At 40.0% G+C, this 23,778-nt stretch overlaps 1 protein-coding gene across 1 annotated transcript in view; it reads left to right on the top strand.

Moving 5' to 3' along the window:
* Positions 1-538: 538 nt before the first annotated feature.
* dysf (dysferlin, limb girdle muscular dystrophy 2B (autosomal recessive)) overlaps positions 539-23,778 on the top strand; it is a gene marked incomplete at both ends in the record, with an annotated part of 86,336 nt that continues 63,096 nt past the window's right edge. Inside the window, 18 exons of the mRNA XM_079215611.1 lie at positions 539-626; positions 11,709-11,764; positions 12,235-12,326; positions 13,306-13,411; positions 15,584-15,710; positions 15,802-16,058; positions 17,587-17,715; positions 17,799-17,861; positions 17,961-18,011; positions 18,694-18,724; positions 18,903-19,018; positions 20,056-20,182; positions 20,252-20,355; positions 20,442-20,510; positions 20,626-20,669; positions 20,884-20,966; positions 22,789-22,821; positions 23,043-23,158. Coding sequence (XP_079071737.1) covers positions 539-626; positions 11,709-11,764; positions 12,235-12,326; positions 13,306-13,411; positions 15,584-15,710; positions 15,802-16,058; positions 17,587-17,715; positions 17,799-17,861; positions 17,961-18,011; positions 18,694-18,724; positions 18,903-19,018; positions 20,056-20,182; positions 20,252-20,355; positions 20,442-20,510; positions 20,626-20,669; positions 20,884-20,966; positions 22,789-22,821; positions 23,043-23,158 — 1,692 coding nt within the window. The remainder of the gene's footprint in view (positions 627-11,708; positions 11,765-12,234; positions 12,327-13,305; positions 13,412-15,583; positions 15,711-15,801; positions 16,059-17,586; positions 17,716-17,798; positions 17,862-17,960; positions 18,012-18,693; positions 18,725-18,902; positions 19,019-20,055; positions 20,183-20,251; positions 20,356-20,441; positions 20,511-20,625; positions 20,670-20,883; positions 20,967-22,788; positions 22,822-23,042; positions 23,159-23,778) is intronic.

The following is a 23,778-nucleotide window of genomic DNA, read 5'->3' as shown; positions in this document are numbered from 1 at the left end:
TGTGTGTGTGTGTGTGTGTGTCTGAGCTCCCCACGTGTGTTGGTTTAAGTTGGCAGAGTTTGGATTGTTAATTGTGTGCAGGCATGTGTGACCCGAAAAATAAAGGCCACTGTGTGTGTGTGTGTGTGTGTGTGTGTGTGTGTGTGTGTGTGTGTGTGTGTGTGTGTGTGTGTGTGTGTGTGTTGCTGGCCCTTTAAACCAGCTGTGATTGAAAGGACAGTGTGTGTATGTGTGTGTGTGCATGAGTCAGCCAGTGCACCATGCTTGCTCTCTCTCTCTCTGTGTGTGTGTGTGTGTGTGTGTGAGAGAGAGAGAGAGAGAGTAGGAGGTCGAGCGAGACAGCTGATAGCTGCAGCTCTGGCCTCTCAGTCTCTATTCATTCTCTGTCTCTCTCGTCTGCTTTTCCCATCTCTCTCTTTCATTTTGAAGATATTTTCTGGATATACTGACGCCCCTACATGGACCTCACTGTGTCTGCCCGGGGCATTTGACAGAGCTCTACTGTGTGTGTGTGTGTGTGTGTGTGTGTGTGTGAGGCATGCTGCGTGTGTTCATTCTGTGTGCAGAGCGTCTGCAGACGCCGGACGACGACGTCAGCGACTCCTACTGCAGCGTCACCTATGAAGGTAGGGATGAGACTGAGGACCGGAGATGAAGTTCTGAGTGTCGTGCTTTACGTCTGAACACTCAAACACACCTCCGCTCCCTAGCAGCTGAGGTTATAATGGGAAAGTCTCCACCGGTCGTCTTTCATGGGTCCCAGTCTGTGTTGGGGTGGGGCGAGAGAGAGAGAGAGAGAGAGAGAGAGAGAGAGAGGAGAGATGTGATGATGGGGCAAAATGAATACCTTGTAGGTATTTTTCTTCTTTCTCTGTCTACTTCTACTCCACGACAAGTCATCAGGAAAGATTGTACTTTCCATATTACATTTATCTGCTTTAGACACGCTACAATTAAGATTCATGCATAAAGAAACGTGGAAATTATAAGACTGACGACTAATATTATTTCAGTAAAAACATTTCATGGTTCCAGCTTTTAATAATGTACTTTCACTTTGGGCTCGGGGTAAATGTCACATATTCTGGGAAATGGAAGCATATTTTCACTATTTTCACCTAATCAGATTATTCATCCACAGTGAAAATAATCATGAGTTATTACTTCAAAATCAACCAACTAGAACAGTGCAATCCTGCTTTTACATTCATGCATGATTAATAATAATCTAAAGATAGGATATTTAATATAGAACAGTCACAACTTTGGTATTTTAACGACATTTTACTGATTTCAAACACAAAAGTACTTTTTAAACATTAGATATGACAGATAATAAAATAATTTGTAGTGCTACGAGGAGGTGTGTGTGTGTGTGTGTGTGTGTGTGTGTGTGTGTGTGTGTGTGTGTGTGTGTGTGTGTGTGTGTGTGTGTGTTAGCAAAAGAGTGAGTTGGAAGTTAACGTGACAGAAAGTGTGAAAAAGAGTTGAGCTTCATGAACTCATGACACACTTTGTCTATTTTGCTGCACAAAAGTTTCCCTGTGTAATAAAGGGCAGTGCCTGCAGTGTCTCCACACACACACACACACACACACACACACACACACACACACACACACACACACACACACACACACACACAGAAAAAGACACATTTGGGAATGTACAAAGTGAATTAGTACATTTTATAACTGAATATTTAAAGGTTGTATAAGGTACCAGTGTGTTTATACTTTACACACTACTCATTACTGGGGAAAGTAATACCATTACAGTCACACATTAATGCCTAATACTGTATATTATATTCATATATACCTGCTTATTTACCCTCATACATGATTTTAACTGACACTAAACAGCAAATGAGAAGAAAACATTTCTATTATCATGGTTTAACCTGAGATTTTGCCACTTCTACATAACATACATACATCATTTATAGTTTTTAATTAGGGAAACAAAGCAGCTCAGAGTGTATAGGATCAAACTACATTGAGTGGACTAATAGCCAAGCAATAAGTGGAATAATGTACTCCATCCTGTGCGCTTATGACCAATAATACACGTCATTTGCGGCGTAATTTGCTTCATTGTGTTATATATTCCAATAACTGCACCTCTTTTCATTGAATTGTCTCTCAAATAAGAAATAAATCTCCCATTGAAGCTCTTTTCACAAGGCTAAAGATGACATCATGACCTCCAACAGACCGACTCCTCTGTTTCTCTCCGTGATTCCTTTCGCTCTTCATTGCTCAACTTGAAATAACGGAAACTTATTGAGAGTTTCCCCGGCTGAAAACATAATCCAGCAGCGTGACAATCATCACAGGGCAGCTGCATATTATCTGCTGCCTCTCTTCTGCGGCTGATATATGATATCTAATCAGCTTGAATGCTGCCTCTTAAAAACCTGCTGCATCATTTATTCTCATCGGAGCTCGTCACATTTAAAGGAGACATTGTTTATTGTTTAGTTGTTCAGTTGAATGTAGTTTCCTTCACGCTGCCTCAAACATCCATCCTGAAATTGTCTCATCGTGCCCGTTATGCTGTCTTCATACTTCTACTTCACTGTATACTCATATACACTTCAGATACACTGCATGTACTTTGCATTGTTGCACTTCCTTTATTGTTTAATTTCCTTAAATGAATACACTCTTCTGCTTTATTTAGTTTTGTTGTATATATTGAGTATTTTTCATACCCACCTACCTACCTACATACCTACCTACCTACCTACCTATGTACCTACCTACCTACCTACCTACATACCTACCTATCTACCTACCCACCTACCTACCTACCTACCTACATACCTACCTACCTATCTACCTACCTACCTACCTACATACCTACCCACCCACCTACTTACCTACATACCTACCAACCTACCTACCTACCTATCTAACTACCTACCTACCTACCTACCTACCTACCTATCTAACTACCTACCTACCTACCTACCTACCAACCTATCTAACTACCTACCTACCTACCTATCTACCTATCTACCTACCTACCTATCTAACTACCCACCCACCTACCTACCTACCTACCTACCTACCTACATGCCTACCCACCCACCTACTTACCTACCAACCTACCTACCTACCTACCTACCTATCTAACTACCCACCCACCTACCTACCTACCTACCTACCTACCGACCTCCTACCTACCTACCTACCTACCTACCCACCTACCTACCTACCTACCTACCTGCCTACCTCCTACCTAACTACCTACCTACCTACCTACATACCTACCCACCCACCCACTTACCTACCTACCTACCTATCTATCTCCTACCTACCTATCTAACTACCCACCCACCCACCTACCTACCTACCTACATACCTACCCACCTACTTACCTACCTACCTATCTAACTACCTACCTACCTACCTACCTACCTACCTACCTATCTAACTACCTACCTACCTACCTACCTACCAACCTATCTAACTACCTACCTACCTACCTATCTACCTATCTACCTACCTACCTATCTAACTACCCACCCACCTACCTACCTACCTACCTACCTACCTACCTACATGCCTACCCACCCACCTACTTACCTACCAACCTACCTACCTACCTACCTACCTATCTAACTACCCACCCACCTACCTACCTACCTACCTACCTACCGACCTCCTACCTACCTACCTACCCACCTACCTACCTACCTACCTACCTACCTACCTCCTACCTAACTACCTACCTACCTACCTACATACCTACCCACCCACCCACTTACCTACCTACCTACCTATCTATCTCCTACCTACCTATCTAACTACCCACCCACCCACCTACCTACCTACCTACATACCTACCCACCTACTTACCTACCTACCTATCTAACTACCTACCTACCTACCTACCTACCTCCTACCTACCTACCTACCTACCTCCTACCTACCTACCTACCTACCTCCTACCTACCTACCTACCTACCTACCTACCTACCTACCTACCTATCTATCTATCTATCTATCTATCTATCTATCTATCTATCTATCTATCTATCTATCAAACCTGCCACCTTTAATTAAAAAACAGCCCTTAAAAGCACTTTATCAATGAAAAGAAGCAGAAGAGTCTGATTGAAGGCCTCTACCCTCACAAGACCAACACTACTTATAGGTTGAGGAACATATGTGTGGTTAAGTGGTATTACTTCAGTGGGGAAGTTACGTGACAGATAAATCAACATTTACTTCTCGTTTCCCACGGGGCATGAGCACCAGGCTCCTGGATGTGAGACTCCCACCCACACTGTTTTTTTTTTACACTTTCTGCTTCACCCATTTACTCACAGGTGAAGCTGCGCATGCTGGATGAGAACATCCTGCACGTGGTCATCATAAGTGGATATCGCTGCAGCGCTAGTTTCCTATAGACAGACTCTTTATCATTCATTAAAGCTCCAGCAATTTAACAACCGTAAACCTGTTATATCCGGATCAGATGAGCAGAGCTCACATGGTATGAAGCAGCAGTGTGCATGTAACTAGCATGTGAGTATATCATATACATATAGCGGAGATGATTGGTTATGAAGCCTGAAACTCAGATGGGACAGAGGATGAAACCTTCTGAAAATCAATTCTCTTAAAACTGTAGAAATCTACTGAACTTTTATTTTAAACTAGTTGCAAACACCAGATTTCTAAAGTTACGATCTTTACAGTTCAGGCTGAATTACAGTGTGATATGTTTCATTAGATTTATCTAGAAATTTCTCTTTTGACGTCAAGGTGCAACCGAGACAAATGATTTGAAATCTAACATTTATGAGTTAATCTGTGGCTTCAGATGACAGACGATGAAAGAGGAAGGCTTTGACCAGAGGTCTGCAGACTCAAATCTCTGGTAGAGTTGAAGCACAACAGGAACCAATGAAAAATACTGTGTTTTTAAAGAAAGATGGACTTACCAACATTTGATCATTTCCTTTTTCTGTGAGTTTTGTTTCCTTTGGGGATCGTGAATGTGTGAGCCTGTTGTGTGCAGTCTACTGACGTAAATGTAGAAGTCCAGTGGGTAACGGAGTTTAAATTCTATTGTCTTTAGCAAAATTGACATATTGCAGTCTTTAAGACCCTTTCCTTAATTAAGGTTATTACCTTTACGGATGAAACTGTAATATACAAACATATTAGAGTGGAGGGAACCGACCCCACAAAAAAAAGCAATTAACGGCCTTTTAATTGATTTTTCATTTTAAATGATGAGGTCATCATTTAAAGATGACGAGGTCATCATTTAAATAAATAAATGATAATTTTGTTTATCAGGTAGATGACGTACAAACATAACAGTATTAATAATATTAAGTTAATAGAAAAGTTTGAGGCAGTTTGAGATTTAAGTTTGTAGCAATACATCCTATTTTCCATTTATATATATATATATATAAAATGTTTTAGTTACCATTTACACACTCTTACTGGAGAGAGGAAACATTGTTCTTACGTTTCAGACACGTTCCCCTCACTTCTGTGCAGATAAGACGTGTGCGTGTGGCGCTCTGGTTTGGTCTGCAGGTGGCGCTCTCTCGTCGTGCACGTGCTGTTGTTCACGCGTCCGTGTGCACTGCGCGTGACCTTATGACCTCTCCTCATTGGCTTGTTGTATTCATGATTATTTAAAGTAATGGCAGAGAAAATAATGACATGTGTTCAAATCCAAGGAAAACTATTTTAGGCCAAGCGATTGGTCCGTATTGTAGTAAAAACAAAACTTTGGACGTCTGCTTGAACGAGGCCACCGGACCTAAATGATCACCCTGAATACAAAGTCACGTCTCACGGGGTTTGAGAGACTTTGACAGTTTACTGACAACACCAGATTGAAATGAATCCCGTCCAAACAGAGACTACAGGGATTGGAGCGCAGAGAGAGCCGGAGAATGCGTACTGGCAAAGATGTGGGCAAGATAAGGAAACGACCAGGAGACAAGAGAGGAAAGGAGAACAGGAAATGTTGAGGTTTCCTCTGGATGTGAGGTGTGTCGCTCTGTCGCTCCATGGCTGGGTCAGAGAGAGAGTCAGAAGGAGAAAGGAGCTGGCTTTGTGAAGGCACGTCTATCCCTGGCTCAAAGGAGCTTTTATTTTGTAGTTGTAGCCGGGAAACAATCTTTGGATCATGATTTTTTCACCATGTTTTTGCAACGCTGGGACATCACCTTTAAGTTACTGACAATCTTTTAAAAAAGGCCTAGAATTGTATTTGACTGAGTGGGAGTCAAGGTGGACGTCTTCTCTTTTCTTTCACACCTTTGTGTCGGCCTTTGGAGTGCTAGTTCTGACCCTGGATCAGCGGTTGTCGGTTCCCTTACTGAAGCTCCCGGGGGACATGTGAGCGACCGTGACCCCTCTCACCTGGTGCTCTGACTCACCTGACGCTAAGGCAGAAGCAAAAGCCCTCGCTCTCCTCCAGCGAGTCCTTTGAGCCTCGCCCGGGTTTCGAGGCTCTGCCGAGGTTTCAGCCATGCTGCGCTGCGTTCTCCAGAGAGCCAACAACCTCAGACACTCCGACCCTCTGGCTGGTGTCACCTTCAGAGGTAAGAGGCTCGTGGGAGGTTCAGGGGATCGGGAGAAAGGAAGTAAACTCGTTGACTAATTCAGAATATATTCAGTTTCTTTCCTTTGTTCTGTCAACTTCACTTCTTTTCCAAGTGCAGTCGTGTTGAGAAGCATATTCCAAATGCTCGAGCTCTCCCAAAATCTCCTAAAAAAATGCTACATTGGGTATAATTTGGAATACCCACACGGCATTCGGAATACCCCACATGTAATACCCTGTTTACTTGACCCGTACACAAACATGGACTATTGTCATATTCAGATAATAGTGGAATCGTAATTATCATTGTTTCAGAAAATACTTCAATAGAAATGTACAGTAACTGCAGAGGCTTTTTGTGGCCCATTGAAGTGTCAAGTCAAATCTCTTTAAAATACGTCTGTCCCTTCACCTTCGGCATTTCGGAGGATCCATCGTGTTGCTACTAAAGAGCAGCAATGGACAGATACATAGGAATCTGGTTTAACTCTCGGTGGGATACCAAATGGCTCGTGTCAAGGTGACTTGGCTACCTGGTCTGTTTTTCCATCGGCTTGTTGTTTGTTGTTCCCGTGAGTCCTCAGTGTCAGAGCCTTCTGGACGAGGTGAGCGCCGCTCTGGACTTCCTGCCTTTGTCCTGACACGGTTTCCTGGTGCCATCACACTCAGGCCGTGGTGGAGGAAGTACTCCAATCCTTCTACCGAAGTAAAAGTAGAAATACCGCAGTCTGAAAATACTACGTTACCAGTGTACAAGTGCAGAAGTATGATGAGGAAAAGGTACTTCCTCCTCAAAGACCAGAGACTTGACCTGGACTTGCACTCAAAGACTTGAGACTAAAATGTTATTGTGTTTTTTTCACATTGCGTTGCAATAGCCTTTTTTAAATGTTGTATATATAAATAGAATAAATAAAGTAAATAATAAATACACAATAAATAAATAATTAATAATAATAAATAATAAATAAATAAAATAAATAAAATAAATAAAATAAATAAAATAAATAAAATAAATAAAATAAATAAAATAGAAACTAAAAAAATAAATGAACATTTAATAATAATAATAATAATAATAAAAAGTAAAAGATGAGGATCATGAGGTCATGACATGCTTGTTTGTTTATTTCAGACCTAATTCAGCCTAAACTCAGTTCAGCCCAGTTTGGGTCTTTTCCAATTTCCTGAACCAGAAGTGACCCTTTTTAGCTTCAACACCGGCCCTAACAGAGTCTTTCTCTCTGCTAAGACAATGACGTCTGTATTGAGTTCAGTTCAGAGTGAGCGACATCGCCTCTGGCCGAGAAACTCTTCACATATTTAATGAACATTTTAATTCACTCACACTCCGGAGGACATTCAGAGCTAGAAGGCAGTTCATGTGAGAACTACCAAAGATAGTTTCCTTTGGCAACACTAGATGTTAAAGTTAAAGTTAAAGGGTGTGGATGGTCACTAAGTCATTACATTCACATTTGAATGCTCCTTTGGTTCATGTCATCTCTGGGCCGACTGGAGCAGTGTTTGTGGAAATATTTAGTTTAACATAAATATCATGTAAGTATTTCACAACCCTAATATTTAAGTGTTATGTCTCCTCTGCAATGGTCTCTCCTTAGGACCAGACATGTGCTATTTAAGTACTTAAATATCACTGATTCTTGTTCTGAGTTAGTACTCTCATGGTTGAATGCACTTATTGTAAGTCACTTTGGATAAAAGCGATAGCTAAATTAAATCTAATGTAATGTAAATGATCATATGCCAAATAGCCAATCAATGCAGACACTGTATGCTCATAGATAAAGGAATGATGCTTTGATTACTTTGATATAGACGGGATGGCCTGCAGCTGATGAAATTAAATAATTAATTACAATCAGATGAGATTTGAGACGTGACTTGGACTTGTGACTTGTGGTGTCAGGGCGGTCCCAAGATCACCATTAATAGACTTTAGTATTTAAGTCTAATGGGAAGGTAATGAATTGTCAAGTGGTTCTGGGTTGCAACGACCTTTGAGAGAGAGAGTCCCTTCCTCTCCAGAAAACAGATGCCATGCCCATCTATAGACATTACAGATGATAATAAGAAAAAAAGCAAGGAAGCTGTGGGAGGAGAGAGAAAAGACAGAGGGAATGTGTGTGACAGAGAAAAAATAGACTTTTGCTGTACTTGCTGATGCAATTATCTTTAAAAGCATTTGTGCATTATATTTTGGTATTTCAATAATTATTCTTTTTCCTTTCCATCATGCGTGTGGCCATATGTCTGCAGGCGTAGGTTATGAATGTGTGGTTAAATGTGAGAACATGTGCTTCAGTGTGTGTAAATGAGGCAGGATTTCCTGCGAAAGGGTTGTTATTGGAACAATAAGTGTTGTTCTCCGTCAAAACCAGAAATAAAAACTGGCAGTCCTGCTACTTCATCCTGGTCCTTGCTGCTGTTATATTAAGAAACAAAGCAGAGGCCGTGTTTACACAACTTCAGCAAGTCGACTGTGTGTTGTTGTCGACCGGCTGCGTCTCATCACTTTCAGTGGTTGGAATAAGTAAAGTAAAGGATGTAACGTTGACTTGAAGCCTTGCGTTTGGCATGGTCACCGTCGCCATCTTGTTTTTTTGCAACCAGACGTGACACGAGAGGGAGGAGCTATGTGCAACTGAATGCGGAACAATACATTTCTAGGTGGCTAAAGTGTTGCAACTATGACGTGAACACCCACTGTGAAAGGGTTGAAGTTGTAAGAAGAAAACTCCCAGACTGGACAACTTTTCACAACTCTTGATTGAGCTGTCAATCACCTTGAGGCCCCGCCGTGAAAAGCATCCCCTACTTTATGGTCTGTTTGACTCTAAATGACCATCATTTACTAAATGAACATCATGCTGTATTAAAGAAGACTTGAAACTAAGAGATTGAGACATAAACTCATGTTTACAATGTATACTGAGGGAATAAATCGAGAGAGAAGTAGAGTCATTCTCCCCCTGGTGGCCATTAGAAACAATGCATGTTTAAGGCGCTACGATATTAGCTTCTCTTTTCAAAAACGGAGGTTGCCGCCTGGTTATTTTCCGTGTTTTTCATATGGAAACGGCCACTCAGCTGTTAACCAAAGTAAGCTCAGTCATCAGGTTATAAATAATGTGAACGCTACCGTAGCATCTGACTGACTCACCCTGTCATTCACTTTAGTCCCAGCAGAGGCTCTGATTGGATCTGTAGTGTCCAAGCAGGGAACGAGCCATTCATTCATTGACAGGCCAGATTCCCACATCTGAGATGTGGCAGTGATTATAGTTTGGCACCCATTTATACTTTTGTTTCCTAAACTGTCTTTTTAAAGCCTCGTATTTGTACCTTTTGAACTCGACACACACAGAACTAACACGCTCACACACACAAAGCCCGGGTCTAAACTTAGCTTTCCCCACACCGTGGGTCACAGTTCTGTCTATTCTGGGCTCATGACAGAAACTGTGCCAAGCTGAACCAACCAGGAAGCTAATGCTGTGCCACTTCCTGTCTCCGAGATGCTAGCTCAGATATCAGCCCTTGGGACACACACACACACACACACACACACACACACACATATAACTTACCCTCTTGACCCCTTGTTGAAGGGTGGAGGTGTTTTTCACAATATCTTCCAAGAACGGAGGTACACCTACGTAGGTATTTGCGTATGAACTTGCACGTACTTGTTTATGTATCTGCGAAGGTACATTTGTGTGTGTGTGTGTGTGTGTGTGTGTGTGTTCTGACATTGGGTAAAAAAACAGGAAAGGTGTGAAACAGCCATGGGTGTGTGTATGGAGAACAATAATACCACCACTGACGTGTGGCTAGCCAGAGTCCATCAAGACTTCTTGATTGTGATTTTATTGTCTCACGCTTGATTATTTCACTCGTGCAATAGGACAACTTCAATAATCCCTTTTTATAGTTCATTATAGTTCAATCCATCAATCATTCAAGTCTTTTTTATTGCACATTTCAAACAAATTAAATGCAAATCAAAGTGCTTTTCAAATTAAAGACAAGTCGAAGATGAAGAGACTAATGAATACATTAAATATTACACAGAATAAATGAATCATGAAAAAACTGTAAAAGGTTAATCTAAACTAAAACTACAGCCTTTTAAAAATTAAGGCATTGTATAAATCTGACTTAATAATGCATAAATGATAATAATAAAAAAACATGATAAACATTTTGGTTAAATCCTGCAAAATGACTGCGGTGATTTCCGTTTGGTGCTAAATTAACGGTACTTCATGGTGAACTGCTAAACACCAGCACGATCTAAAACCAGACAATAGTCATTGTCTCTGTTTCCTTTCATCTGGAAAGAACATCTTAATCTGTCTCCTGTTCCTCTTTTTGACCTGAAACCAACTGGAAATAATGACCAATTTAATTATTCACGCCACATTCCTGTGACGATAACGATGAACATTCATCTTATGTCCCACTTCCTGTCAAGAGGGCTGGACGGACGGGAAATCAGAGCTCTGAATTCCACGTTGCAGGAAGCTAGAGAAAGATAACGCACACACCCACACACACACACACACACACACATGCACATACACACCAATGGCATTGGAACATACCCATTGGACCCCAAAGACTGTTTCTGTGATGGAAAATGATCTCTTGAGTCACTGGAGCAGAGGCAGAAGAGTTGAGAATTGTCTTTTGAGCTTTCTAATGAACAGACAAGAAAGTCTTCTCGAACACAAGATGTAAAGAGTGATTCTTTATGGCTTGCAAGTGGAGAGCAGCTTACCATGATATTTAAAAGTTCCTTCCCTGTCCGTCAGATGAAGTTAAGAACACCAATGAAAATGAGCCGCACCCTTGAAAAAGGCCCAAATATGAGTCACACAACTAAGTCTTATGTTCTTGTTCCAACTATTAATGAAATGTATTTATGTATTCACCCTTGTCCTGTATTCGGCCTTTAGGAGAAAGCAGCAATATTTCAAGATAATTGACTGGGAACCTAGTTTGTGCTTCCACTGGGAGTATTTGGGCCTTCCAGTCTATTTTACCACTACATTTCATAAGCTAACACAATGTTCCGGTTTCTCCATTTTCTTCAGGGTCTAAGAAGAAGACAAAGGTCATCAAGAACAACTCCAACCCTGTTTGGAACGAGGTACGTCATGCACACGACCTCAAATGCATTCTTTGATATTTAGACAACGACAGGTAAAGCGCTGCCTTGAATATTTGTAAAAAAAAGAACATATTTTTCGGATTTTTTTGTTGTTGCTCCTGGCTGGTGGACAGTACTCCTAATAAAGCCATTAGAGGGAGCTTTTATTCTGAAAATATCCCCCATCTTTCAGCCTAAATCAAAAGTGGAGATGCAACAGAGTCATGACTTAGATCGGTTCACCCAGACTAAACTCGGGTCACCAGAAATGTTAACACCAACCATAAGTGATGGAATCAATCTTTCAGATACAAATGCGTAGCTCACTGACAACATGTTGTGCAGTTTGCAGGAACAGAAGTCGATACCTGAACCGTAGCACTTTGAACACAAGTTTGAATTGTCTTGAGATCCCATTTTCCCGCTTTTTTTTCATTGGCTGCTAACGGTGTTTGCTGTGTCTCCGTCAGGGTTTCGAATGGGATCTGAAGGGGATCCCTCTGGACTCCGGTGCGGAGCTGCACTGTGTCGTCAAAGACCACGAGAAGATGGGCAGAAACAGGTACCGAGTGCAGGAATTGAGAGAAGACTCGTGGCATTGTGAGGCCGAGATACGGCGGAGGCAAGGCCTGGTTTTGTTTTAGGGAAACACCCCTTCGGACGGTTATTTTGGGACCGTTCCGGTCCATCAAGATGTCAAGGGGACGGGGTCGGGCGTGAGAGAATCGGGTCATCCTCTCATTGTGGCCGTCGAGTATTTATTCGCTCATATTTCCACCCATTCACCGGCTGCTGTGCTGATTGATTCAGGGATCTTCGGACCGGGACCTCCTGGCTTTGGTTTCTCTGCACATTTTGCAGCTCAAGCATACATCTGTAAACATTTTAGATATCATGTTAATATATATAAAGTATATCGGCCAACCAGAAAGTTAACATCACACTGGTTCCCTTGACAAAAGGCCAATGGGATTTTTCTGCTGGATTTTTGAATTATTGCAGAACAAAACATTTATGATACTTTTTGTTCAGCAAGATAATCGTCACAAATAAACACCACTTTTAGACGAGGGAACTGCAAATGCAAAAAGCTCTGACTCACCACTCCTGCAGCACTTTGTATACTTTCATAGTTTTAAGAAGTTAGTACGAGTTATTAATATGAGAACCCTCTCGTATAGTTAAATAAATCAAGACCTGACGATTAACCCTTGCAGCAGTGATTGGAGTTGAACCCTTGACCTCTCGCACCAAAGCAGTATCAGATTCCAGTTTCAGATTTAGCTTTTAGATGGAGGAAAGGACAGTTCAACACGTAGAAATAAATTAGATTTCTTTATGTCATCTCAGATCCACCATCAGGGCTCATAAAATCTATTTGAGGAGATATTTAATTATTAGATAACAAGGAACCAAGTGCATGTTTTGCTAATTTCCACCTAATAACTGTAATACAGTGCTTTTTAAGACATTTTAAGATTGTGTGTGTGTGTGTGTGTGTGTGTGTGTGTGTGTGTGTGTGTGTGTGTGTGTGTGTGTAGGTTTCTGGGGGAAACCAGGCTGGCTCTCAGAGACGTTCTCAACTCTCCCAACTTAGCCGCCACCATCACCGTGTCCCTGCTGGACACCAAGAGAAACATCACAGGGGTGAGCACACACACACACACACACACACACACACACACACAGCAAATGAAGCCCAGACAGATTAATTTACAGGCCCATTGTATCTTGAAGCAATGACAAATCATAAATCACTCTGAGTTTCCTGTCTGGATCCTGAAATAGAGACTTTTCCTGAGTCGGAGCCGAATAACAACCATTCTCCTCTCTTGATCTTTTTTCTCTCTTTTTATTTTGAATCCAATTCAATCTGAAGAGAGTTTTACTTTTATTCTTTTCAGAACAAAACAAGCAGTTTTGACAAAACAGTTTTAAATGTTTTGTTGGAAACAGATGAACTGATGTCGCCACTTCAAGTCTTTTCTTGTTGTTTTAAGAGGATGAAAAGACACACACACACACACACACACACACACACACACACACACACACACACACACACACACACACACACAAGCCTGTGTTTACCTTACAGTAGGTACAATGTGTGATGTGTTCAGGGCCATTTGTCATTCCACAAAGCAAAATATAATATAAACCAGCGTATTCACAAAAAACACACACAGTAAACTATAATCTCTACATTTTATTAACATTTTCAGATTTTATATCCATCTTTTCATGCAAGTGAGACATAATACATATTTGGACATTTCTGAAAATATAGTTTGTACAAGCAAAATCCACTCACACGACTGTGTGTGTGTGTGTGTGTGTGTGTGTGTGTGTGTGTGTGTGTGTGTGTGTGTGTGATGATAAACCTGTTGAATAGAATCCGATGATGTCGCCGCTGCACACACAGACCCTGATAGCTTTGTTTACAGAAACAGCTGATCCCTTAAGCTGCTTTTTCCTGTGAAAGGAAACAGCAGAAGGCTACACCTTTAACCGGCCAACACAGTAGCACATGCAATGTGTCATGCAACGTCAAACCTTCCATCCCTTCAACGTGCTTGTAGATATACAGTCAAGGCATGGCGTTTGTGCAATTCATTCTTAATTTGAGGAATTACTAATTAGGAAAGCAAAATACTGACTTTTAATCTATGTGCAGGAATGATGAAAACATTTTTTAAATGTTTATGGAAACCGGATTTTGAGCTCTGTACCTGGATTCATGAGGAGGGGGCGGTCCGGGATTTGACTCCTTGATCTCTCTCACTCTTATCTAGAATCACAACCTTTAGACCAGTAAATACGGGAGATTTTGTAAATGTGTCCTCTCAACCTCACGTCTAATGACCTCTTTCACAAACGTGTTTAAGTTCATTATCATGCGTTTGAATTCATTTTGATGCGTTTAATTAAGTCCATTATTATGCTTTTAAATGAATTATTATGCGTTTAAATTCATTATTACGCGTTTATTCCATCGTGATGCATGCGTTTAAATTAATTATTATGCATTTAAAGTTCATTATGATGCGTTTAAATTCATTATTATGCGTTTAAAGTTCATTATGATGTGTTTAAGTTCATTATTATGCATTTAAATTCATTAGTATGCGTTTAAATTCATTATTATACATTTAAGTTCATTATTATGCGGTTAAGTCCATTATGATGTATATGTTTAAGTTAATTGTTATGCGTTTACATTAATTATTATGCGTTTAAATTCATTATTATATATTTAAGTTCATTATTATGCGGTTAAGTCCATTATGATGCATATGTTTAAGTTCATTGTTATGCGTTTAAAGTTCATTATGATGTGTTTAAGTTCATTATTATGCATTTAAATTCATTATTATATGTTTACAGTTCATTATGATGTGTTTAAGTTCATTATTATGCATTTAAATTCATTATTATATGTTTACAGTTCATTATGATGTGTTTAAGTTCATTATTATGCGTTTAAATTCATTATTATACGTTTAAATTCATTATTATGTGGTTAAGTCCATTATGATGCATGTGTTTAAGTTAATTATTATGCACTTAAGTTAATTATTATGCATCTAAATTCATTATGACGTGTTTAAGTTCATTATTATATGTTTACAGTTCATTATGATGTGTTTAAGTTCATTATTATGCGTTTAAATTCATTATTATACGTTTAAATTCATTATGACGTGTTTAAGTTCATTATGCTGACCTATACTTGTATGTCACTTTCATGTTTCCCACCTTTACTTTTAACCAGCACTGATTAAAGCGTATAACTGTGCTTTCCTGTGTTTCCTGAAGGCCACGCTGACCCTGCAGGTTTCCTACGTCCCTCCTCCAGGATCGGCTCCGATGTTTCAGCCTCTTCCCCATCCTGAGGCTCCGCCGCATATCAACAACCCCAATGTGGAGATGGACACAGTCACAAGTAACATAATTACATTTCATTAATACATATATATTATATTTATCTATATTCCCCCTGTGTGTCTCATATTTATTGACTTGTTGTCCTGCAGTGATTTCTATGGACACGTTGGACGAGGAGGACACGGAGAGTATGATCATGCTGGAGCCGGCAGAGGACCAGGGGCCCGACGACGGGCGCTCCATGGTCATCGTGGGCCCTCAGGGGCCCTCGGGCCACGAGTCCCCCACGGCCCAGATGCCGAAGCGCTCGCCGCCGTCCTACAACACCCACGGAGGGCTGAAGAAGAGGAGGAGGGGAGCCAGCAGTCAGCCCAAACCGCTGCCCAACAAACCTCAGGACCTGCAGGTACCGGACGTCCTTCCTTCCTGCTGCTGTCAGGCTGCATAACAAGCTGGGCTCACAGACCACTAACACTTTCATCACTTTAATCACTTGAATTACACTCATCTGGTGCAATATCAATACAATTAAGTACTTTTATATACTTTTTTAAATTCCGTCTGTATATTTAATTTAATATTGCTACTGTATTCTTCTTCTTTACTGTTTTTATTACTGTTTAACTGTTTATTTATATTACTTGATTTTTTATTTACTATGTGTCTCTTGTGTGCAAGGCTGCTGTAATCCTGCAATTTCCCCACTGCGGGACTAATTAAGGATTATCTTATTTTATATAAAAGTATCGATATTTGAGAAAATATGGAGGTTTATATTTTGTTCTTTTCCCTGGTTTCATTAGAAATATACATTATAACGCAACCATATTTTCAAGGCACATCACAAACATGAATAAAGTATTTTATTTGTGTGTGTAAATTATGCAAATGGAAGAAAACAAAGCTTGGGCTTTAATGTTTATGTAATGTATGCAACTTTTAATGTACTATTCATTTTGATGGTGAATAATGTATTGCCACTGATTGTTTGTGGCAGATAACGGCGTGTAAGATTGCAATGATGAATACTTCTGAAGCTCTGTAACATTCTTCACTGTGCTGGATCCTTAGTTTGAGCTCACAGCGCCTCCATGTGGTGATTTAGGAATATTACACAAGGCATACGAGACAGAGTCTGTATTATTAGGCTCATAAAACCTTGAGAAGTAGACGATACAAAGTGTTCAGATCTGTTTCTTAAGTAAACATTAATATCACACTCCTGCATTGAAAACGTAATTAAAGTCAAAGTATTTAAATCAGGAAAAGCTGCGGTTGTTGGTTGAGGTGGAGCAAATTAACTATCGTGATTATTTTCATTATGGATTCATCTGCTGATTATTATATGCAAAGTGTAAAGAAACTATAACTAAAGTTATCAGATAAATGTCCTGCATTAATTAATTATTAATTAAAAAAGTACAATAACTCTTGAGTCAAAGTGACATGACATGCATTGGCTTTTGAACACATATATGATTCTTTCAGATAATACAAATAATAATAATAATTTAAAAAAATATACAAATTAATAAATACAAAGAATAATATAAATATATATCTATATATATTCACAACATTAATATAAATACATATATACATGTATTTATAAAATAATATAAATATATATAAGACTAATCATTTTAAATAATTAATACAAATGAATAAATACAAAAAGTAATATATATATATATATATATATATATATATATATATATATATGTATATATATATATATATATATATATACAGTATATATTTATAAAAGTAATATAAATATATATAAATAATATAAATATTCATATTTATAAAAGTAATATAAATATATACATATATATTTATAAAAGTAATATATATGTATATATATTATATTTATAAAAGTCATGTACATATGAATATGTATAATTAAAATTCTCATGCGTCTTCCTGTCCAGATTCGGGTGCGGGTCATCGAGGGCCGTCAGTTGCCGGGCATCAACATCCAGCCTGTTGTCAAGGTAACGGTCTCTGGGCAGAGCAAGAGGACCCGCATCAGGAAGGGCAACAACCCTTTCTTCGACGAGGTAAACCAGAACGGTGAAAACGATTTAACAGGAAACAGTTTGATGTGTGTGGAACTGCAGCGTGAGCGTCTTCCTCTCCTCAGACCTTCTTCCTGAACTTCTTCGAGACTCCATCAGACCTGTTTGATGAACCGATCTTCATCACCGTGAGTCTGGTTTGCTTGTTTGTTTTCTATGATTTTACTATACGGTGTTTTCCCGTCAGTCTCTGTGAGGAATGTCAACTCTCTCTACCTGCCCGGCAGGTGTGTGACTCCCGCTCACTCAGGACGGATGCTGTGATCGGGGAGTTCAAGGTAAACCGTCGGTTTAGTTCTGACTTCAAAAAGTACTCAAATATATTCAGATCCTTTACTGCAGTAAAAGTAATACTACCGCACTTTGCCACACAGTAATAGTCCTGCATTCAAAACCTCACTTAAGTAAATGTTTGTAAGTATCATCAACTAAATGTACGTAAAGTACTTGAAGTAAAATGAGAGCTCAGTAAAATCTACTACTTTTACATCAAATGTTTCTGGGTTAATATTACTGCTGCATTCATGTGTGTGTTGCATTTGAACTCCTGTATATCCTGTTGGACGGTTTAATCTACATCATATTCTATAAAATAATTGTGTTTTTCTCGCGTCTGAATCTCGTATCTCTTCAAAGAAAAACAGCTTTTCGATGATACATTTTCCAGCTGATCCAAGAGGCTTTTTAAAGAGTTGATTAAGAAGGAGAATTTGTTCAAAGTTCGTCATAAAGTTTATCTGAAAAGTAACTAAAGCTGTCGGAAAAATGTGGTAAAAGTACAATATTTACCTCTGAGATGTAGTGGAGGAGAAGTATGAAGTACAATAGCTTAAGTATTGGGCATGTGTCCTTAAAGGACTTGAGTAATGTACTTAGTTACATTCCTTTGAGTATATAGTTCACTGTGTTCTGGCTCAGCGACAAGACAAAATATATCAAATATTGTGATATTTCTTACAGCTGGATGTGGGCACCGTCTACAATGAGCACAGTAAGTATACATTTATATGGACTATATATAGTCCATAAAATAAAAAGATGTGTTTTGGTGTGAAAAGGATCACTGAGGAGTCTTTTTAGTTCCTGGTTCTTGTTAAATTTCCTGGTGCCGGAATATCATTGGTTAGTTTGAAGTCTAAGCCCCGCCCCCACCCTTTCTCTCCGTATAGGACACTGCTTCTTGAGAAAATGGCTGCTGCTGTGTGACCCCGACGACCTTTCTGCCGGGGTCAAAGGTTACCTGAAGGTCAGCCTGTTGGTTTTGGCCGCTGGAGATGAGCCACCGGTGAGTCTGATGTGGCGAGAGAAGATTAGCGGATTTACACTCCAGAAAACTATAGATTACGTTAAAGTGATGCTAACATGCTAAAGGCTAGCAGTTAAAAGAAAAGCTAGCTTTTAATGATCATTTCAGTCTCCCAAATGTTTTCATATGTTTAGAACTCGTGGTGGAAAAAGTACTCACACCCTTTAATTCAGTAAAAGTAGAAACACTGAACCAAAAAACTGATTACGTTAACATGATGCTAACATGCTAAAGGCTAGCAGTTTGAAGCAGCAACGTTAGTGAGTCGCCTTGCTAATTGTGTGCATGTTGAGACGAAGTACAGGTGAAAAAACTGCAGTTTGAGCCTAACAAGTGTACACTTTGAGTTAAGCAACACCTTGACCTTTCCTCTGGGGTCTAACACTAACTTATATGTGGTTTGTTTCTTCTTAGTTGTAAAGATGCAAGAAAAGCTAGCTTTTAATGATAATTTTAGTCTCTCAAATGTTTTCACATGTTTAGTACTCGTGGTGGAAAAAGTACTCGCACCCTTTACTTCAGTAAAAGTAGAAACACTGAACTACAGTCTACAAATACTAGACGTAAAATGACATAAGTATTATCAGAAAATGCACTTTAAGTATCAAAAATGGAAATATTCATTCTGCAGAATGGCTCCTTTATAGAATATGATTTTGTTGTGTTTCATTGCTAATGTTAAAGCATTTTAATGTTGCATTTTGTCAACGTGGAGCAAAGTAACTTAAAGTGTAAATTAAGTGTAGTGGTGTAAAACGTTTCCCTTTGAAATGTAGTGGAGTGGCATACAGTTGAAATACATAAGTAAAGTTGTAAATTACGCAACATTTGACTTAAGTACGGTCCCTAAATCTCTGTTATTCTCTCACGGAAAGTAAAAAGCGTACAACCATGATACTAATCAGATCATAAGCGTTTCTTTTCTTTATTGTATTTTCCAAGTATGTGTGTCCTGATGCAGGATTGTATCAATACATGAACATATGTGTGTGTGTATGTGTGTGTGTGTCCTCCAGGCTGACAAACGCGAGTGTGTGGAAGATAAAGAAGATATAGAAGGAAACCTGCTGAGACCGGCGGGTCTGTCTCTGAGAGGAGCCACGTTCACCCTGAGGATCTTCAGAGCCGAAGACCTGCCGCAGAGTGAGTCTCTCTCGCGATCACCTCTCTGAATACATCGGATAGATCTCTCATCTCCTTCTCTGTCTGCAGTGGACGACGCCTTCATGGATGGGATGAGGCAGATTTTCGGGTTCGACAGCAACAGGAAGAACCTGGTGGATCCTCTGGTGGAGATCCACTTTGCCGGCAAAACTGTGAGTCTTTAAAAAAAATCAAAAATCCAACATTATACGCAGAACCTAAACATTTAGTGTGCGTTGTGGTTTCTTCCCCTTTTCAGGTCTGCACTAAGATTCTGGAGAAGAACGCCAATCCCCAATGGAACCAGAGCCTGGCCATGCCGATCAGGGTGAGCCGCAGACGACACACATTGTTATGCAACTTTATTGTGCTACCAACATTAATGTACTCATCATCATCATCATCATCATCATTATACGGGTTATGCTTTCTTTCCCTCACAGTTCCCCTCCATGTGTGAGAAGATGAGGATCAGAATTCTGGACTGGTGAATCCTAAACTCATACGTTCATTTTAGTTTTTTTACTTCGTTTGATCAAACTTAGAAGCAGAAGTCAGAAAATTAAGACTTTGGTTCTCTGGTTTAGAGTATATATATATATATATATATATATATATATATATATATAGAGAGAGAGAGAATACATTTTGGCTTTAAAAGCATGTTTCAGAGCCTTTTCTCTCTCACGTTCTCATTTCAGGGACAGAGCCAGTCACAATGACGTCATCGGCACCACCCACCTCTGTATGTCTAAGATCTCCGCCCCCGGTGGAGAGATAGATGGTAAGTAACTAATCCAGACTTGTCTGAACCGGACTGGACCCGGCCAGTTTGGTTTGCACTGGTTTGTACTGGAACTGGCTGGCTTTGGCTGCTTCGGATTCTTTCTACTTAACCCCTTTTGTCTGGTTTGGTTCAGTTTATGGTTTGATTTGTTTTGCACCAAAATGACACAATGTGGCACTTCACTCGGCCTCAAACGGAGGTTACATTAATCGAAAGGTAACATTTAACTGTGTTAGTTCACGTCTGACGCTTCAGGTGAATGTTCCTCCTGACTGGTAAGTAATCAGGACACTTTGTGCTGCTATGGTGTCGAGGTTCCTAATCCAGAATAGATCTAAACATGTCGGAACCAGACTGGTGTAATCTGGATTACAAATGACCGATCGGGTGTAGTTGGATCGGGTCATAGACTAAATGTGTGTGTAAAGTGTGTACATTGTGAAAACAATGTTATTACAACGTGCGCAGCGCGGTTACTTCCAGTCAGAAAGTAGCATAAATAATACTTAATAAGAAGCCATGTGCTTCTGCTTGTGAGTATTTTGGAAGAGTTAGTTTTTGGATAATGGCCATTATCCATTTATATCGGATAATGTCAATAATAATTATGGCATTCATTGCATTATTGGGGATTTGGAATAATGAGCCGTGCCCAAATTGATTGTCTCCGTCTGTTCTGAAACTCATTATTGAAGTGGATGACAGTCCATGACAGTCCATACCTGTTTGGTCCCAGTCTGGAAAAACAGTGTGTGGCTCTAAAGTGGACTGACTGTGTTCAGACCAGTAAGCTCACAGCAAAGGACTGGGCTGGCAGAGTATCAGAGACTGCATGTAAGAAGTGGACATATGTGAACTCACCCATTGGTTTGTGGACTCGGAATTTGTAAGCCTAGAGTTCGGCGTTTTGGCTGTCGTCCAATCTTGGACATTTGTAGGTGACTAAAAAGGTTACAATTGACTTTCATGAACTAGAAACACATTGTGAAAGGGTTAAAGTTGTAAGACGAGACCACCTTGTAGCCCCGCCCCTAAAGCATCCACTGCTTTATGGTCTGTTTGACTCTAAATGACCATCATTTACTAAATGAACATCACCCTGTGTTTACAATGTTTACTGAGGGAATTAATCAAGAGAGAAGTAGAGTCATTTATATATACTTCTATACAACCAGAGGAGTCACCCCCTGGTGGTCAGTGGAGAGGATGCAGCTTTAACACATTAAGCATCGACTTCTATACAACCAGAGGAAGTTTCTGACTGTGTGGTATGAAGAGCAGGAACATGAATTACATATTTCACCTCTGGTTTTTGAGCAACTCCAGATAAAGCCAGCGTGCACCCATTTGGAATTTAAAAGTTAGAAGTTCTTTTGAAATCCTGTGTGAGAACTGAAAGTTCTTCTATAAATCTCAGGTGTGTCGGTGGCGTGTGAACACAACAAAGCACGGACACTGTTGCAGTGACATGGAGACTAACTTGGTTATGTTTGTGCCTCACAGCTGTCTTGTCCTAGATGAAGTCGACATGCATGAGTCTTTCTCACTGTGTGTGTCTTTGTTTGACGACGTGAATAATGATGAATCCGCACACAGCAGCTTAATGCTAATAATAGAGAAAGGCATTTACTTTCACTTTTTGGCCCCTTGTTTCAAGTTGATTATGCACAAGCAAAATCATTTTGCTTGTTTTTTTGTGCGTTGTGGTCAAGTGTACTTGTTTGGGTTTGCGGGGCGTTCAAAGACGTCCGTTTTCCTTCCTCTTCTGACTTTACATCTGTATGTGATTCTGAACCACGCTTCCTCTCCACGCATTCAGATGACTTGACTCCACGGACCGTCCACTCTGGCAGTACGTCCAACCATCCTTTCTCTCTACACCATTTTTTATTTTATCTTGTGTGTTTTTTATTTAATTTTTGTGATTCAAATTTCCTTTTTTTCCTTTCAACTCATAATCTGCTTCCATCTTGGCTTGATTCTGATTTCATCAATCAATAAATCAATCAGTCTTTTCTTTATTTTCACTGCTTCACATTCTGTTCATAACGACATATTTGTGTCTCATTGCAGTCGATGACAGTCTCGGTTTCCTGCCAACGTTCGGCCCGTGCTTCGTCAACCTGTACGGCAGCGCCCGAGAGTTCACCGCCTTCCACGACCCGCACGAAGCGCTCAACCTCGGAAAAGTAACTCCACGTTTATTTTTTCACTTTTAAATACAATCAGTAGAAAATGATCAAATGAATTCATGCAGAACTGTTTTCTTTTGGCTGGTAAATGTATTTGAGATTAACTGCTTTACATTCTGCATGCTTAACTTTTAAATGTGTTTATTGTGATGCTATTTATTCCCTCAGTTTATTGTCTTATATGAATCAGAAACGGGTTCATTGCCGAGTAGGTTTTTACATTCAAGGAATTTGCCTTAATGTTGTGGTGCATGTCAAAATATACAGTCAGAGGAAAAAAGAATAAAAAAAGAATACAATTTAGGTGTACAAAAAAAAGTATATACCGTAAAAGTCGGGTTACTTTCAGTGTCCCCGCTGTAGCAAGCTAGGAGCAGTGCTAGCTAGCACTGCTGCTAGCTCCCCGCTGCTGCTACTGGCCGCTGCTGCTGCTACTGCCCGCGCCCCCTCTGCCCAAGTCGGGTGTCGAGCCTGGTCCCGCTACCTTCGGTGGTTTTCGGGGAGCTAGCGGAAGTTAGCGGGGAAGTAACGGAGCGCTAGCAGGAGCCCCAGCTGGCTAAAGCGGGGAGCTAACGGGGACACTGCCCCAAGTTAGTAGCGGCTCGTAACCCGACTTT

This window comes from Taurulus bubalis (genome assembly GCF_910589615.1).
Source record: "Taurulus bubalis genome assembly, chromosome: 3".
Classification (NCBI taxonomy): domain Eukaryota; kingdom Metazoa; phylum Chordata; class Actinopteri; order Perciformes; family Cottidae; genus Taurulus; species Taurulus bubalis.
Note: the sequence above shows the minus strand (reverse complement) of the source record. Positions and strands in the feature narration are given on the sequence as shown.